At 34.1% G+C, this 16,644-nt stretch overlaps 3 protein-coding genes and 1 long non-coding RNA gene across 6 annotated transcripts; 3 read left to right on the top strand and 1 right to left on the bottom strand.

Annotated features, from left to right (window-relative positions):
* The first annotated feature begins 2,042 nt into the window (after positions 1-2,042).
* Positions 2,043-3,261, top strand: LOC148914043 (uncharacterized). Of its 2 annotated transcripts, XR_016121628.1 has the most exons (3): positions 2,043-2,215; positions 2,322-2,576; positions 2,849-3,261. It is a non-coding gene; the product is annotated as an uncharacterized LOC148914043 (long non-coding RNA). The 2 variants fall into 2 exon arrangements; XR_016121627.1 differs by having other exon boundaries at positions 2,043-2,576.
* Positions 2,762-7,828, bottom strand: LOC148914042 (uncharacterized). 2 transcript variants are annotated; one of them, XM_089039572.1, is made up of 10 exons: positions 7,460-7,828; positions 6,835-7,370; positions 6,401-6,758; positions 6,065-6,262; positions 5,689-5,875; positions 5,172-5,423; positions 4,731-4,902; positions 4,324-4,472; positions 4,037-4,237; positions 2,762-3,639 (listed from the first exon to the last, which is right to left on the bottom strand). In XM_089039572.1, the coding sequence occupies exons 1-10, from the start codon at positions 7,811-7,813 to the stop codon at positions 3,473-3,475; spliced, it is 2,574 nt and encodes an 857-aa protein (XP_088895698.1). In that variant the 5' UTR covers positions 7,814-7,828; the 3' UTR covers positions 2,762-3,472. The 2 variants fall into 2 exon arrangements, with proteins under 2 accessions (XP_088895698.1, XP_088895701.1); XM_089039575.1 differs by lacking the exon at positions 4,037-4,237.
* A 2,557-nt stretch (positions 7,829-10,385) lies between these two features.
* On the top strand, positions 10,386-13,451 carry LOC116299442 (uncharacterized). Its single transcript, XM_031708102.2, has one exon. It carries the CDS (start codon positions 10,386-10,388, stop codon positions 13,449-13,451), a length of 3,066 nt encoding a protein of 1,021 aa, XP_031563962.2.
* Positions 13,452-13,514: 63 nt separating this feature from the next.
* Positions 13,515-14,343, top strand: LOC148914041 (uncharacterized). The gene is made up of 2 exons (XM_089026039.1): positions 13,515-14,112; positions 14,240-14,343. The coding sequence occupies exons 1-2, from the start codon at positions 13,515-13,517 to the stop codon at positions 14,341-14,343; spliced, it is 702 nt and encodes a 233-aa protein (XP_088882165.1).
* Positions 14,344-16,644: the final 2,301 nt, after the last annotated feature.

Raw genomic sequence — 16,644 nt, 5'->3', positions numbered from 1 at the left:
AATGACAATGCTGAAATTACGTCATATTGTTTTGTTGGTCCCAAAGCGCATTATTAATCTCTTGATGCAAATTTAGCGAGTACATAATTTACATCAGAAGAGCCCGTTGCTACCATATCTTCAAAGACGCGGTTTATGTAATACCAGCAAACGAAGCTGGATAGTTTTGTCCAAACGCAATGAGATTTTTCGAGCTATTTATAGGTTAGTATTGATTCTCTGTCAAAGTAATCTGTGTTTAAACCAAATATATAGATTATCCAGGATTAATGTTTGTTTTATTCTAGCTATCTTCCTCGGGACTTTACTTGGGAATTCAAGTGCTTCAAACGTCTCAGCCTCCTCAAATGTCTCACAGGTTTGTTCTCAAAAGCTTCTTATCCCGATCTTATGTTCCAAATTTTCTCATAAACGACTTTACATTTTCTAGACTATTTTTTACACCATAACGAATATTTCTTGTCCAGAAAGCTCCGCTTACGGCAAGAAAGCTTGAAAGGCAAAGAAATGAAAGCGAAAAGACAGGAAAACTTGGAACATTTTTTTTTTCTTTTTCTAAAATAAATTTAGAGCCAACAATGTAAAGTTTTTGCCTTTTCTTGCATTGCGCTTATCTTGTACACTCCATACGCAAATAATGGCTTTCGCGGGAATTGAGCTTTCATCGAAGATAAATATAAGAATAATAAAGTAAATGCTCAAAAAAACTTTAACTGTTTTAAGTACTGTATTGGTAAACAGTAAACAAGAAGTCACTTTGTTTGTAAATCAAAACTCGCGATTCTAGGGAAAGGGTCTAGTTTCTTCCTGGTGAATCAGTCCATCCAGTTATTGTTAGCGCAGACTGCGGCGTTTTAAATCGTTTACGTTTTAAAGACAGAATCAAGATGTCCTTTTAGATGTTTCAGCCATTTAGAGTTTCTTTTTTCGAAAATTTTGGCCCGAAAAGAAGATTTCGACTGTCATCCGATTCAGCTGAAAATATGAGTTAACTCTCACGAAGGTAGAGTCTTCAAGTCTCTGTAATTGAGAATTCGAGAGCTTGGGGGGAAATGCGTGGTTTACAAATATAATCCTGCATTACCTAGAGGAATCATTAAGAGTAATTTAGGTGAAGTAGTTGATCGGAGCTTAAAGGACTATAAGACAGTTTTGAATCTTTAACTGAGTTACGAACGGACTCGCTTTAAAAAGATTTTGAAAGGCTTTATTAAAGATTAACTGAATTACGCTTATTGCATCAATGAAACCATTTTTACAAAACTCCAGTGTGGAAAGAAATCTGGACAAGAATCGACTGCTAAGTTTTTGTTATGTAGTCCTTTCATATTATGCAACAACAGCTTTCAAACATTTGAGGTTTTATATTTCATATTTCCCGAAAATTTCAGCTTTTAAATTAAATAAATTTTGAACTCGTAGTAGGATTCGATTTGTCTCAAACACCGTGCGAGCAGTAAGAGTATTTTTTGTGCAAGTAATCCAGATATAGTATGAAGTCCAGAAACGAGGGGATTGAAGATTATTTCGTGATTTAGTACTTTTTTTTAATTTTTGTTTTCAAGTTTTGCGTCAACCTGTCTTTTTCTTGGTGGCGTTGTTTTTTGTTTACTCGTAGTTTTCTTAAAGTGTATATCAGGTCTAGAATTTTTGTACGGTTTTGGCATCTCCAGATGATATAAATAAATATTCCCAAAAAATTTTTTCGATTTCGAATTTTTTTCACCTCGAAATCAGCCTTCAAAGTTAGATTTCTGGCGACGCCCAGTCGTGTTGGCCGTGTTTTGGGAGACTGGTAACTAGTGACGTAAATTCGAGAACCGAGAAAAGCGATTGTCAAGGATACGAGTAGACAAAGTATTGTAAACATTGACCCGTTAGTGACTTTCATTCCTTCAAAAAACATAAATTTCAATATATAATTTCACAAGATGGCTACGAACTATTACGGGAGTGATTGCAGCTCTGAAAGCGAGATTTCAAGTATATATTCAGAGGAAGAGGATGGAGAAATAGAGGACGAATGCATGCTGAAACACGAGTCAGATGATAGCTACCCCAGGTCTGAATCTCACGAATTGGTAGGACCATATTCTTCAGAACCACTTGCTGATGCGGACTGGCTCAGGGAATATAACGAAGAAATTTCAAAGATCGAGAAGAGAAATGAAAAGCTTCAAGAAAGATTTGATGGCGTCACGCCGAATAGCGCTTGGTACGTAACTATCAAGATCTAGCTACAAGCTCACTCTTTTTGCAAAATATTTAGTTTCGTTTTGATTTTTTTACTAACTCGCAAATCTAAACGTTTCCTCTTTTAGGTGTAGATGCGGTCATTGCAAGAAAGACTTACTTCAAAAACCTCAAGAGTGTAATTGCTGTCACGAAATAGAGGGTTGTCTCGAGTCACTGAAGTCTTCCGAAGTGCTCGAAGAATTGGAAGTACCTCCCATTTGTGTGACCTTACATCCAGGGTTTGAGCCTGTTTGTTTAAATCGCTGGTCCCTACGTTCATCATGTGCCAAGTACCGCACTCTCGACGGATATAAGTATAGACAAACTGGCAGTGAAGAAGAGTGAGTAAATCCTTTTTTTTCTTCTAAGCTTAGTTTTAATTACATGGGCCCAGAACAAGTAAGATAACTATGACTAATGTTTTCTTCCTTATTTTCTTATATCTTTTACTGTTCACGTGCTTTACAAGTCATACCATGCCGTTTTAAAGTATTACTTATTTCCATGATAATGATGTAAATAGCAATTGTAACTGACAGTTGTTTATTTCAAGAATATATTCTTGTTTGTTTGATAAGTTTATATACTAACAAATTATCATTTCATATTTTAGGCTTCTCCGTGCAACAGCTTACAGGGAATTCACCCAATTGGTTCATGGTTATCAAGGAGGAGGATCCAAGAGAATCCCACTGCCTGCTTGTGCATACCACGCGATAAGAAAACAGTTTCCTAGCACCGATTTTTGTGGATACGAAGATAACGAGTGATACATATTATATTATAAACAGAACATTGCATTAGAGTGATTTTACTTGAAGCATGAAAAAAATTGCACTACATAGTAGTAGATATTCACTGTTTTCTTTTGTTTTACTTCGACTCTCCTCACTAATTATACAACTTTGTATCATGGGTCTAATAGAAATGACTCAAATTGCCGTAATCAAATTGCCTTTATGAGGGTTGTTTTGTATTTGTCACTTTGTATTGCACTTACAACTATAATAAAAAATTATAAAATAATTAATTGTAAATAGTATTACAAAATGAAACATTTCTACATATTAATATAAGAGTGAAGTCACTAAACCAGTGAAATGGATAGTAGACTAATACACCTTAGCACTGAGACTCTAATGCCATTGTTTTCTTTTGTGTCTATTTGACTATTACACCTTAACAAGTAATTTCTATTTCACAGGTTTAGTAACTTCACTCTAAAAGCAAGAGAGTATTAACTGCTTTTCTGGTTTTTAGGGCAGTCTTTCACATTCTTGTGTCCTTTCATGGGATTCTTGCAATGAGTGCAATGAGGGATTGATTTCTCTATCCTGCCTTCTCCAATCTTCTTTGTTTTCTTCATTTCGGCAGCTTTGGCTTCTTGTTCAAGTACCTGTGATACTGATAAAAGTAATGCACAAATTAGCATGAAGTGAATAGTTGATGACAAAATTGTTAGTTTATATTATACTTCTATTATGTTATGACTGTTAGATTATTCACCATATTAGAAATAAACCTTCATGACTTAGACACAACAGTCTAATTATGAAGAAAGATCTATAGTGAAAGCACTGAATAAGGACTTGGTGATATTTAAACACTGAAACAGAGTGCAGTCAGTATAACCAGTGAAATAGTACAAAATCTAAATAGTAGTAATAATTAGCACAAATTCATTTGTTTTCTTTTGTTTGGTTAGCACTATTCAGTGCTATTCAGCTAAGCAAATTTCACAGGTATGATGATGGCACTCTTCAAACTTAGAAACATCAATGGGAAATAACATCCTACTCACATGGTGTTGTGGGTGGTACATTGTCTACAACCATACTCTTTCTTTTTTCCTTTTTTTCCAAAGCCACAGTTTTACTTTCTTTTACCAGCATCGTGTTCATTGATGGTGGGGTCATTTCTTTTAATTCTTTCTGTGCCTCCCTTAACATGTCTTCTTTCTGCAATGCTTCGAGAAAAGTGATGTATGTCTCTTCCACATACCCTATTGATAAAAGATAAACAATAACATGTATACAAGTATTTTTTGACTTTTTGTTAAATCAGATGTGCCGAAATAGCAATTCTTACCATAATCTGGTTTTATTCTCACATCTCTAACAGTAGCCTCCCCATTTTTAAACTTCGGATAAATAAATCTCACTTGGTCTGATCCATCTGGCTTCTTTTTTGTCTCTCTAATGATATTGTAGTTGAAGTGGCTTACAGCAAGTATTTGTCTTGGAAGGAAAGAAAACAAAGAGAATGATTATAACAAATTATTATTCTTATTATTCGAATATCTTAGTTTGATTTCATTTGTTTCTTTATTTTGCATATTGCAATTCAAGTTTTTGCAAGAATGCAAATATTTAGTCATGCATTTATGTCTTATTTCTTGATAGCTTTTATATGAGAATAATACTATGATTATAATATTAGAAAAATATATATAGCAAAAATACATATTAATACAAGTTATACACAGTACTAGATACCTGCAATACATTCCAGGGAAAGAGAATGCAATCATTTTGGGACAAAACTGATTTAGTAGCGAGTGAAATCCCTCGAGGCAACTTGTTTGCGATAAAGGAGAAGCCTGTTTAATGCCAGCAACAATTCCTTTTTTGCTCAATGCTTTGTCCAGTTTCTCATATGCCACAGAATCTAATAAAGAAAAATAACATAATTATAACAGTCAAATAGGTGCTAGGTACTAGGAGTCAACTTTTCTGGGCTAGAAAAATTCAATTTTATGCACCAGGTTTGGGATTTGCAAATAAGAAGTGGGATTTGGAGTTGCTCAAAAACATAACTAATTTGAGAGCATGGGATTTGGCCAGGAAATGGAATTTGGATCACTCTTCCAAAACCGTGTGAACAAAACAGTGGTGACAAATTTTGAAATTATCAACATAAAAATAGAGAAAGAGTACCAGGGATAAGCCATTTCCTAGGTGTTATGTCATCGGCATGTGAGCACTTATTGAACAGAGGGTCAGGTAGATCTTTATGCCTATTAAGAATGTGGCTTTTGAAGGAGTTGAATTTTGACCAGATGATTCTTCCGGTTCCACAGACAGTTGATGTCGCACTCCAATGGAGATGGTTTAAGCAAGGCTGAATCCAGTCCCTGATTAATTCACATCCTTTTTCTCTTGCAACTTTGTTCAGAGCCTTCTTGACAGCTGCAAATTAAATGCAATATATTACTATTATTATCATAATATACATATGCCATTAGAATAAATGTATTCATAAACAATCATTCTGACTCCAAAGGTGACATGAAAACAGGTATAGTTGACCAAGAGATATTCAAAGATAACTGTAGTAAATATTTACTAATATTTGCTTTGCCTTCATTAAATAAGTGGTGTAGAGGTTTAAAATATGTCACACCAATAATTAATAAAATATGATATTAATAATAATACCACTAGATATTCATACATTTCTTTAGGTGCCAAAGATCAAAATAGTGAGTAATATTTGGCAGCTTTTCTCGCATGTGTTTGGCAATGGAGAGATGTCTGTCAGATACGAAGGTGCCAATTGTAAGGCCAATTTGAAGAAGGAAGTTGATGCTCCTATTGAAACCAACGTACTCCATCGCCGTACTGCTACCAGTTTCATTTCTCTAAAAGGAACAATGGCACAATGCAAAGATTAGCATTAATTATCTTATAGAGTCAAATAAGAATGTGTGTACAGAACATAATGAATGTAAAGTCAACAAAGTGCTTTTTTACAAGTTTAATTCTCACTACCTGTTTTGGCAGTAAGGACAGATATAGTAGAATCATAACATCCAATGATGATAACATACCTGTACGAGGGAAAAATGAATAATGTTCGGCAAATTACAAAGGAAGATTGAGTATACTCCAAATTTGGCGCTGTGCCCCATGCTGTCATGCCTGGCATCTCCAGATAGTGTTAGGGGCTCTGGCAGTGACTTTACTTCACTTAGCATTACTTTTTGGTACTTTTTCCAAAACAGCAGGATGGAAGGAAACAGCTTTTCCTAAAATTCAAAAAATAAATTTACATGGAAAATAATTCTCCTACTTCTCAGGTACAGAGCCCTTGTTTGCATTACTCAACTAAATTCAACTATGATAGATCATTTTTATAAATAAAGCATTTTGTAAACATTGTGTACCCCTTGATGTTTAAAGAAAGTAGTAAGTGTGATGCAGGCAACTCCCATGTGCTGAAATAGCTTGAAAACCTTGCTTGCAGAAGCACCTGCAGTTAGGACAGCAAAGCACAGGAGAATATTACCAGCTGGGATCTTAGTGCCTGTCATGTTGGGTTGGCTTCTCCAAGTATTTTCCTTCTTTGGGCATCTGGGGTTTTGGCATGTAGTAGTGATATTGACCATAGTCCCTACTTCTCGGTATGTCACAACAGGGTTTTCAGTCTTGCAGGAGTGGCAGAAGGAGAACAACAATAACAGCTTGGACAAGAAGACAATGTACTTAGGCTCAGTTCTAGTGCTATAGTTGCTTGAATTGAATCTGTAAGACAAAACAACAGCAAAACAAATTATTTTTTGTCAAGATTTAAACTATAAAGATCAAATTTATTCCATACCTCTTTCCTGTCATATGCTCTTCATCCTCCGTTTCAGTTTCTGTCTCTGTATCTGTGTAGGGGTGATAGTCAACGTCATCAGGGATACTCTCAGGCTCTTCCTCTGTAATGTCATAGTCAACTGTGTCCTCATCATCTTCCTCCACTTCCATATTTACATACTCATCGTCTTGTTCCAAATTCTCTCCGATCCTTTCTCCAAGACCTTCTTCATGGTCGTTCAGCTGTGTTAAATTACACTGAATACCACAGGACGATTTTGGAGTGGGTTCCTTTGCCAGAGAATCGATCTTGTTTTTTAAATCGATGCATTTATTATGTAGCAATCGTTTTTCTTCTTTGAGCTTTTTGCAAGCCAAGCAATCTGGAGTCTGGGTGCTGAAATCCCGCGCTGAAGAACAATCCTCGGTACTGATTACTGTATCAGGCTCCTCTGCATTGTCTACAGGTAACCTGTCTTCATTCTCAAGCTCCCTAACAGGTCCCACGGCTTCTCTGGACTCACCAGTACTAGCAGCGATCATGTCTCTAAGAATCTATATAGTAAACAAACGATAGTGCTACAGTTGGGGCATATATAAGTCCAATATGTGTGACATTTTTTTATTATCAATCGACGACTTACCTTTCGGCGATTTCTTTGAGAATTGTTGGCTTCAGCTGAACTAGTCGATGGAACTGGGTAAAGTTTTGGGTATGACACAATTCCGGTCTCATCCCTTACTAAGTGTGCCAGCTTTCTGTCGTCTTCTCCGAAAGAGTAACGCTGACTGTAGTCCTCTGGAGAAAAGTGCTCCGAGCATATTGCCGAAGTCGCCGTAGGCGTCCATTTTGCTCGTCTTTTCAACACAAAATCGACCCATCTTTTCCTTCTAGCCTTTGCTATTGGTCGGTCATCATTAAAATAAGGGATCGTATGAAGTTTTATGCCTTTCTTCGTTATATTCGAACACCCTCCAACCACGCACCTACTAGGCATATTTACATTACTTCGAAAGGCCGATCTAAACTGTGTCACCGAATTTACGTCACAGAAAAACTAGTGCCAGTCCATTAGCGTCTCCCAAAACACGGCCAACACGACTGGGCATCGCCAGAAATCTAACTTTGAAGGCTGATTTCGAGGTGAAAAAAATTCGAAATCGAAAATTTTTTTTTGGAATATTTATCTATATCATCTAGAGATGACAAAACCGTAAAAAAATTCTAGACCTGATATACACTTTAATCAATTTAGTAGTTGACGCTCTAAGTGTACTGGCAACGAACCGTCAATAAACCAGTCACCATGACAACCACCAAATATTTATCGCTAATTACAAAAAACAACCATTGGTCTATTGTTATGCTAATATTCTAATGCTAATGCAAATGTATTGTTTTAGCATCTCAAGTATTTGCACAAAGACTTCCATTAAAAAAATCTTAAAAAATACAGTTTTATTCAAGACACATGCCTTCCTCGTTTTTTCGCGAGATCCAAGAAATTATCTTTATTTCGATTTCAAAACTTTTTTTGCAGTTGAAGTTTATGTTTTTCTTAGTAAAAAACTTGCATGTAATATGTACAATACTATATTCCTTTCGGATTATCTTTATGCTAATACTAAAAAAATAACACTCAAAAACATCTTTCCTATATGATTTTTCCTTTTCGCATGTCCATACAGAGGTCTAGAATTAATTCGTTTTCATTTGGGCATAATAATAGTTATATCTTCTCTTTATATATCCGTCGCTTTCATATTCTTTCATAAATAAAAGAGGGGGAATTAGTCAATTAAGTTTTTTCTCCCAAGACATTCCCCAACATTTCTTGTAGCAATTCTGCTTTTTAGCTATTTCTTATCTAATTGGAATAGTGATTAGACGATGGAATACCGTGTAAAAAAAACTAGAAAATCACTTTAGTTTAATATGACTACAATGCCTTTTCCACGTGCTCTTTGGTCCTTATACTCTTAAGAAACTCATGTATGTTTTCATTGTAAAGCAAGAATATACTTTACTCAAGAAAATAGATAGTTAAGAATAATAAAAATATGAGATATTGGAAAAATCAATAATAAAAAAAAGATGATTGTCAATGCAAATTGACAAACTCCTTTCTCGAGGTTCCAACTTTTTTTAAACATTAAATATAGTTTCCTAAATTATTAAGTTAAGCCCCGTTTACACTAGCGATTTATACGGCGATTTTGTCCATAATAAATAATGGTAAAGAAGTAAAGAAGGACGAGACAAAAGATTTAATATTTCTGAAAATTACCACAAAAACCGCAGCAAAAATCGCCAGTGTAAACGGGGCTTTAAGCTGCGCCGCTGCTGTACTATGCGGTGGAGATTAGCGATACCTTTTTTTCCCGAGGTTCCACACAACATCTTTTTACATCAACTTTTATAATTTTTCTTATAGTAATTTTAAAATTTTCTTAAGCAAAGGACAAATATTTTTATTCATACGTACATACATAAACTTTATTTCAGTGTCAAAAAATTTAGCCGTAAAACTGAGGGAACACATACACATAATTTATCTTTGAATAATTTTCTCGTTTCTCTTCCAATTTAGAATGGATGCCCACCAGAGTTGAACGCCTGTCTTGAATTAGTAAAGGCGCATCAAATCTGTACCTCTCTCAATGAGATCTGTACTGCAATCGAGAATGGCAATGCATCTCATCAAATTCTTTCTTTTGAAGCCAATCGCTGTAATGATAGTCAGGTTTTCTGTCCTTTGACAAGAGAATGTCTCGCACCAAATTCCACCTGTAATGTCGACACAGTCGCTTCTCGGTTTGGAGGAAACGTGACCCCATGGGGAGCCAATTGCAGTGCAGGCCAAGAGTTTTGTTCTGTCTCGATGTCATGTCTTCCAGTCAACACTACGTGTTCCTTGAAGGCTCTATACGATTGGCAGTTAAATGGAAACATGACGTATGGACCTTACGGACAGGTGTGCTCGACTGGACAGACTTTCTGTTTAGCGACATTGAGCTGTATTGCTTCTGTAAACGCGTCGTGTGAAGTGCCTTTCAATGCATCATCCGGGTCGCCCTGCGAGAACAACGAAAAACTCTGCGGCAAGACAGGAGGGTGCATTGCTATGAACAGCACTTGCAATAGTAGTAGTCACTGGCCAGTTCGGGCGCAATTTAGCCATAGATTTTATTTTTGATTTTGCAGCTGGTTTTAGGCTTGATATCATCCGATTAAAATATTGCCTAGATATTATTAATGAAATAAAAAATGAGAAAACCAAATGAAGCTCTAATAATTGATTTATGTTTTTAATGTTACCAAAGATAATATTAGACAATTAAGGTGTGATTTTTAACCACCCCACATCCTAGGTTTCCGATGCTAGGTATCCTATGCTAGGTATTATATGCTAGGTTTACATCCTAGGTTTCCTATGCTAGGGTAAAAAAAATTTTGTATGAAAGTGGCTTAAAGAAATAATTATATAGTATATTATAAAGAAAATGCGTTCGGAAAATAGATATAAGGATAAGACTATTGATAATAATAATAATATGTCAAATAGTATAATGGATGAACCAGTACCAGAAATTGATATACCAATTTTAAAACCGGTAAAAACTACGAATATATCTAATAAGAATATGATCGAAACAGTTGCATACAGTGTTCAGAAGCAATTAAATGAGTTTGCTGACTGGATCATATCATATGTTCCACCAGATGTTAAGAAGACTGTAAATGAACGTGTGGAAGCATTGAAGAAAACAGTAAATGATATCTATAACGAAAAAGAGAAGCTAGTAGCTGAACAAAAGGAAATGAATATTGCATACAAGAAAGAGTCAGCAATGAAGGGTTTTTTATCGTCTTACAGAATAAAAGGTGAGGAAAAGATTGGCCCCAAATCGTTTATAGAAAAGTATAAGGCCATAGTTATTAGAACGGTTAAAAAACAGCAAAAGCCAATTAAAATGAAGTTAGTACTAGAGTGTGTATTTTATAAAAAGGAGAAAAAAGAGATTGTATACACATTTGGATATTTTCATAGTAATATAGTCATTATTGTACAAGCTACGAATATAGAAGATGTTTATGAAAAATTGACAGGTGATATATTAGAAAAGATTAGTAATTTCCAAAATAGTGGATCGGGTTGGATATTCAATAAAGTGGAGAATTTAGATATTCATATAGATAAATATAAGCCTATAACAGCAAAATCTTATATTCCATTGCCAGGAAAATTGAAGAGTAAAGAAGCTATTATTAATCCTAAGAATAAAGATAACCAATGTTTCAAGTGGTCAGTTACAAGAGCATTATTTCCTGAAAAAAGGGATAATGAAAGGATAACTAAAGCTCTTAGAAATAATAGTGAAAAACTATGTTGGGATGATATCGAATTTCCTGTTCAGCTGGATAAGATTACTAAATTTGAGAGTAATAATCCAGGATATCGAGTAAACGTGTATAGATATATCAATGAGTCTGTACCTATTGGGATAAGTGAGGTTGAAAATGAAGATAGTAAGAAAACGATAAATCTATTATTAATATCGAATGAAGAGGCTAATCACTATTGCTGGATAAAGAATATGAGTAGGTTAATATCATCTCAAATAACTAAAAATGGGCATTGTAGGTATTATTGTGAAAGGTGTCTAAACTCGTTTAAGACTAAGAAGGCTTTAGGCATACACTACGAGTATTGTAAGAACCACGAGGCGGTTAAGATTACATTACCAAAAAAGGGGTCAACAATCTCGTTTAACAATTATAAGCACTCCATGCGAGTTCCCTTTACCATCTATGCAGATTTTGAATGCTTCACAGAGAGTATCGATACATGCCAACAAAATGATGAAAGATCATATACTCAACGATACCAAAAACATAAACCATCCGGTTATTGTTATATGGTAAAATGTTATGATGATAGTATATATAAACCAAAATTGTATAGATATACTGCTAAGTCAGAGGATGAGGATATTAGTCAAAGATTTGTAGAATCGGTAGAAAAGGCTGTTAAAAATATCTATAAAAAATATCATTACAATAAGAAGGTTAATATGACGGACAAGGATAATATGAATTATGATAAAGCTACACGATGTCATATTTGTGATGAGGAGTTGAATGGTGATAAGGTATTAGATCATGATCATCTTACAGGTAAGTATCGAGGTGCAGCACATAACGAGTGTAATTTGAATTACAAAATGCCGAAGCATATACCAGTGATATTTCATAATTTAGCAGGTTATGATGCGCATTTATTTATCAAAAATCTAGGTTCTACAGATGGTAAAATAGATTGTATACCAAACAACGAAGAAAAGTATATTAGTTTCAAAAAGGAGATAATAGTAGATACATTTGAAGACAAGAATGGTAAAGTGTGCAATGTTAAACGTGAGATTAGATTCATAGATAGTTTAAAATTTATGGCTTCATCGTTGGATGTATTAGTTAGTAATATTACAGATTGTGGGAAATGTAAGACTTGCTCATGTGTAAGAAATAATAAAAAATGTGGAGAGTGTAGATCATGCTTATTTGGTAGTAAGAATTGTGAAAATCCATCTGATATGATGACATCGAATCTAAGAAAGTTTTATGGAGGGAAAAAGCTGAGACTATTGTTGAGAAAAGGTGTTTATCCATATGATTATGTCAACTCATTAGACAAATTAAATGAAACATATCTACCTCCAAAAAGTGAATTTTATAGCAAGTTGAATAGTCGTGATATTTCAGATGATGATTACGAACATGCAAAAGAAATATGGAAAACATTCAAAATAAGATCTATGAAAGAGTATCATGATCTATATCTTAAGAGTGATGTAATACTATTAGCTGATGTGTTTGAAGCGTTCAGAGATGTATGTATGGAGAATTATAAGTTAGATCCATGTTGGTATTACACAGCTCCGGGACTATCTTGGGATGCTATGCTGAAAAAGACGAAAATTAATCTTGAGTTGTTGTCAGATAGTGAAATGCTATTAATGATAGAATCTGGAATAAGAGGAGGGATCTCAATGATTAGTAAACGTTATGCAAAAGCTAATAACAAATACATGAAATCATTCAATAATAAGGAAGAGTCGAGATTCATCAAATACCTAGATGCTAATAATTTATATGGGTGGGCTATGTCACAGAAGTTACCTACACATGGGTTTAAATGGATGAATAAACTAGAGCTCAAGAATTGGAAAAAGCATCCATGTATACTAGAAGTAGATTTAGAGTATCCTGTTGAATTACATAATCTTCATAATGAGTATCCATTAGCACCTGAGAGGCTAATGATCAATAGAGTAGAAAAACTTATTCCTAACCTAGCTGATAAGACGAAATATGTAGTACACCATGAGACGTTGAAATTGTATGAAAGTCTTGGATTGAAAATAACGAATATCCATAGAGGTGTTACATTTCATGAGTCTGAGTGGTTGAAACAATATATTAGTCTTAACACAGAACTCCGTACAAAGGCTAAAAACGATTTCGAAAAAAACTTTTTCAAACTGATGAACAATAGCGTTTTTGGAAAGACCATGGAAAACATACGCAATAGACAGGATATTAGGCTAGTAACAAATGAAAAACAGACAGCTTAATTAATTAATATGCCTAATTATAAGAAAAGAACAATATTCTCAGAAAATTTAGCTGCTATTCATATGGGTAAAACAGAGTTAGTTTTCAATAAACCTATATACGTAGGTATGAGCATCTTAGATATTTCGAAGAATTTGATGTACGACTTCCATTATAATTATGTTAAACCAAAATATGGTAATAGATCGAATCTACTATTCACAGATACTGACAGTCTCATGTATGAGATTGAAACAGATGATTTTTATAAAGATATCGAGAAAGATATCGAGACAAAGTTTGATACAAGTAATTATCCAGAAGATCACCAAGGAGTAAAACAAAGGGTTAATAAAAAGGTTATTGGTATGATGAAAGATGAGACAGCAGGCCAAGAGATTACTGAATTTGTAGGATTGAGATCTAAACTATATGCTTATAAAACAGAAGAACATATTGGTAAGCGTTGCAAAGGTATTAAGAAATCAGTTGTAAAAAACCATATTTCATTTGATGATTATAAGGAATGCTTATTTGAAGGACGACAAATTATGAGAAAGATGAATGTAATCAGGAGCCACGGACATCAAATTTACACCGAAACAGTTAATAAAGTAGCTTTATCAAGAGATAATGACAAACGTGATATACACGCAGATGGTATCCATACAGATGCCTATGGTTATAAAAATATTGATGAATGGCTATATGATCATGAAAGAGGTGAATACATAAAACGTTATGAGGGTGTAATCGATCATTATGATAGAATAGCTTCACAAAATGTTTATAAACAAAGTAAGTCAAGCAAATTATTTTAAAACATTATCAGGTGGTAGAACAGTATCTTCGGGTACAATTTGTAATTCTTCTCTGACAAAATTCCTTTTAGGTGCACCATTAGAGAGGTAATATAATACAGGTTGGTTAGCTGAAACGACAGCCTTTGATATGTCATATATTCCTAATGACCATATAGGATCTGTCGCTCTTTTATTACCACCTTCCAACTCACCATAAGCGTACAAATATCTAACTTTTACGCCAGCAGGGAGTCTAATTTCATCTAGACCAACAGGTCTTTCATATTTCACATGATTTTCATTTACCTTTTCCAATTTAATTCCTTCAATAGGAGCCTTTCCAGTTATTCTTTTTACACCACTGTTTATACTTCGTATGACGGCTGGCAGTCTTTCAACCCATTCACGAGATCTTTCATTATTTTCCATTTTCATTTCTCTTGCATACTGATAGCTAAATAGTTTCTCAGCAATGGTTTGATTAGCGCGCTCGACTAATGCTTGGGCTCTATGATTATTAGCTTCTGATCTTTGTATTTTAACAGATTTATTTTTCATTATCTTTGTGACATCACCCATGAATTCAGTACCAGGGTCTATGATAATTGTTTCAGACCATTTCAAACGTCTAGAGTATATCTTTTCAAATCCTCTGGATACCTCTGATGAGTATTTAGACGTCAAAGGCTCAGCATCTATGTATCTACTTGCAATATCAACGACCACAAGAGCATATTTATAAGTCTTTCGTTTTACGGTATCATGAGGTAGAAATAATAAGTCTGCCTGATGTATTTGATTAACTTTTTCAACATTCCAGTGATATCTTGGGATGTAATTCGGTGGTGGTAAATATATCTGCCATAATGCTTGTTTTTCCAACCACTTTTTCACTATAGCTTTATCAATATTGGTGACATCAGCTAGTTTATTAATAGCTTCATAACCCTTCCAATAGCCTTGTGGACTATAATAATGATTCGATAATTTTCTGTTATCCATATATAAAATATATAAAATATATAAAACAATGATATTTTATATACACTATATATAATGAGTCAATCAATATCACAAGTGCTAGATGTTAACCATGAATCGAGGAGACCTTTGCTTTGAAAGCAGAAAGGAAACTACATAGAGTAACATTCAATCCTAGTAGTGCTAAGGCAGGTGAAACATTACGTGTAACCATACCAAAACTATCTGATAATTTCGTATATGTTCCAAACAGTATAGGTTTAATTTTTGATCTAGATATAACTAGTGATGAAACTAATAAGACAGTAGTTAATAATATAGGACGTAATCTAATAGAGGATATGAAATTTTCATATGGTGGAACAGAAATTTTAAATTTATCCAGATATGATTTATATTATACATATAAGGACTTATTCAAACTAGTCATAGAACGTGACAATATGCTTATTCAAGGTGTATCTAGTGAGGATATGCGTAAGATAAGGACAGATGCTGGTGATAAGTCAACTGATGCTGAGGAAGTAAGATTGGGTGAAATATATGGTAAAAAATATAAGATACCATTATCACACGAAATCATTGATAAACATGGTGTTCTTAATATGAGAGGTTTGAGAAACGTAATAGAATTCCAGATCAAATTAACTGAGGATAAAAATATTAGTACCACGTCTGATAAAACTAAGACATTCTCTTATAAACTTAATAATATAGAACTAGAGTATGAGAGTATCCTAAGTGGAGAACTATCTAGAGAAGCAGCTATGAGCTACCAACTAGGAAAGGGTTTTTATTACGAATTTATAAAAAAATATAAAGATTTCGAGATAGATAACGTAAATGATAGCATTATTAATCAAAGTATAAATAATCCTATACGTAGTCTAACAGGAATACTAATGTTGTTCGAGAAACCATATGAAAATGGTGCTAGAGATAGTGAGAAATTCGTAAATCCAAATATAACGAAGATAGAGATCGATATTGATGGTATGTCTAAGAAAATATATGAAAATGGTATGCTACCTACAGACATGTGGGATAGTGCTGTCAAACGATATGGATTAAGTGATAATATAACACAAAAGGATTTCTATAATAGTAAATACTCTATATGGATTGATACAAGAACATACTATGATGATATACTACATGGAGCAGGTCTTCATCTTAACACTATAGGAGATGGTGTAAGTATAAAGATGACTAGGACTGTAGGAAAAACAGCAGGAAAGATTAGATGCTATATGTATATAGTAGCTGATGCTGTTCTTGAAGTTGAAAATTCTGATTTGAAAGCAATAATGTATTAAAAAATTAGTATTATAATATACATATGGAAGAGTTAATACATAGGATACCCTACAATTGTATAATCGTTGGACCTACTAACTGTGGTAAAACACAATTCCTAGTTGATATCCTA

This window comes from Actinia tenebrosa, unplaced genomic scaffold (assembly GCF_029948245.1).
Source record: "Actinia tenebrosa isolate PJP-AT-01 unplaced genomic scaffold, QUT_ActTen_1.0 PGA_scaffold0__85_contigs__length_37466705, whole genome shotgun sequence".
Lineage (NCBI taxonomy): Eukaryota > Metazoa > Cnidaria > Anthozoa > Actiniaria > Actiniidae > Actinia > Actinia tenebrosa.
The sequence above is the reverse complement of the archived record's forward strand: the minus strand, read 5'-3'. Positions and strand labels throughout refer to the sequence as shown.

Excerpts from the sequence above, each read along its gene's own strand:
- LOC148914042 (XM_089039572.1), bottom strand. The coding sequence starts at position 7,813 with ATGCCTAGTAGGTGCGTGGTTGGAGGGTGTTCGAATATAACGAAGAAA. Across the intron at positions 7,371-7,459 it reads CTCAAAGAAATCGCCGAAAG|ATTCTTAGAGACATGATCGC; the intron begins GTAAGTCGTCGA and ends TTTACTATATAG. Across the intron at positions 4,903-5,171 it reads TAGGAAATGGCTTATCCCTG|ATTCTGTGGCATATGAGAAA; the intron begins GTACTCTTTCTC and ends TTTCTTTATTAG.
- LOC116299442 (XM_031708102.2), top strand. The coding sequence starts at position 10,386 with ATGGATGAACCAGTACCAGAAATTGATATACCAATTTTAAAACCGGTA.
- LOC148914041 (XM_089026039.1), top strand. The coding sequence starts at position 13,515 with ATGGGTAAAACAGAGTTAGTTTTCAATAAACCTATATACGTAGGTATG. Across the intron at positions 14,113-14,239 it reads TATCCATACAGATGCCTATG|CAAATTATTTTAAAACATTA; the intron begins GTTATAAAAATA and ends AAGTAAGTCAAG.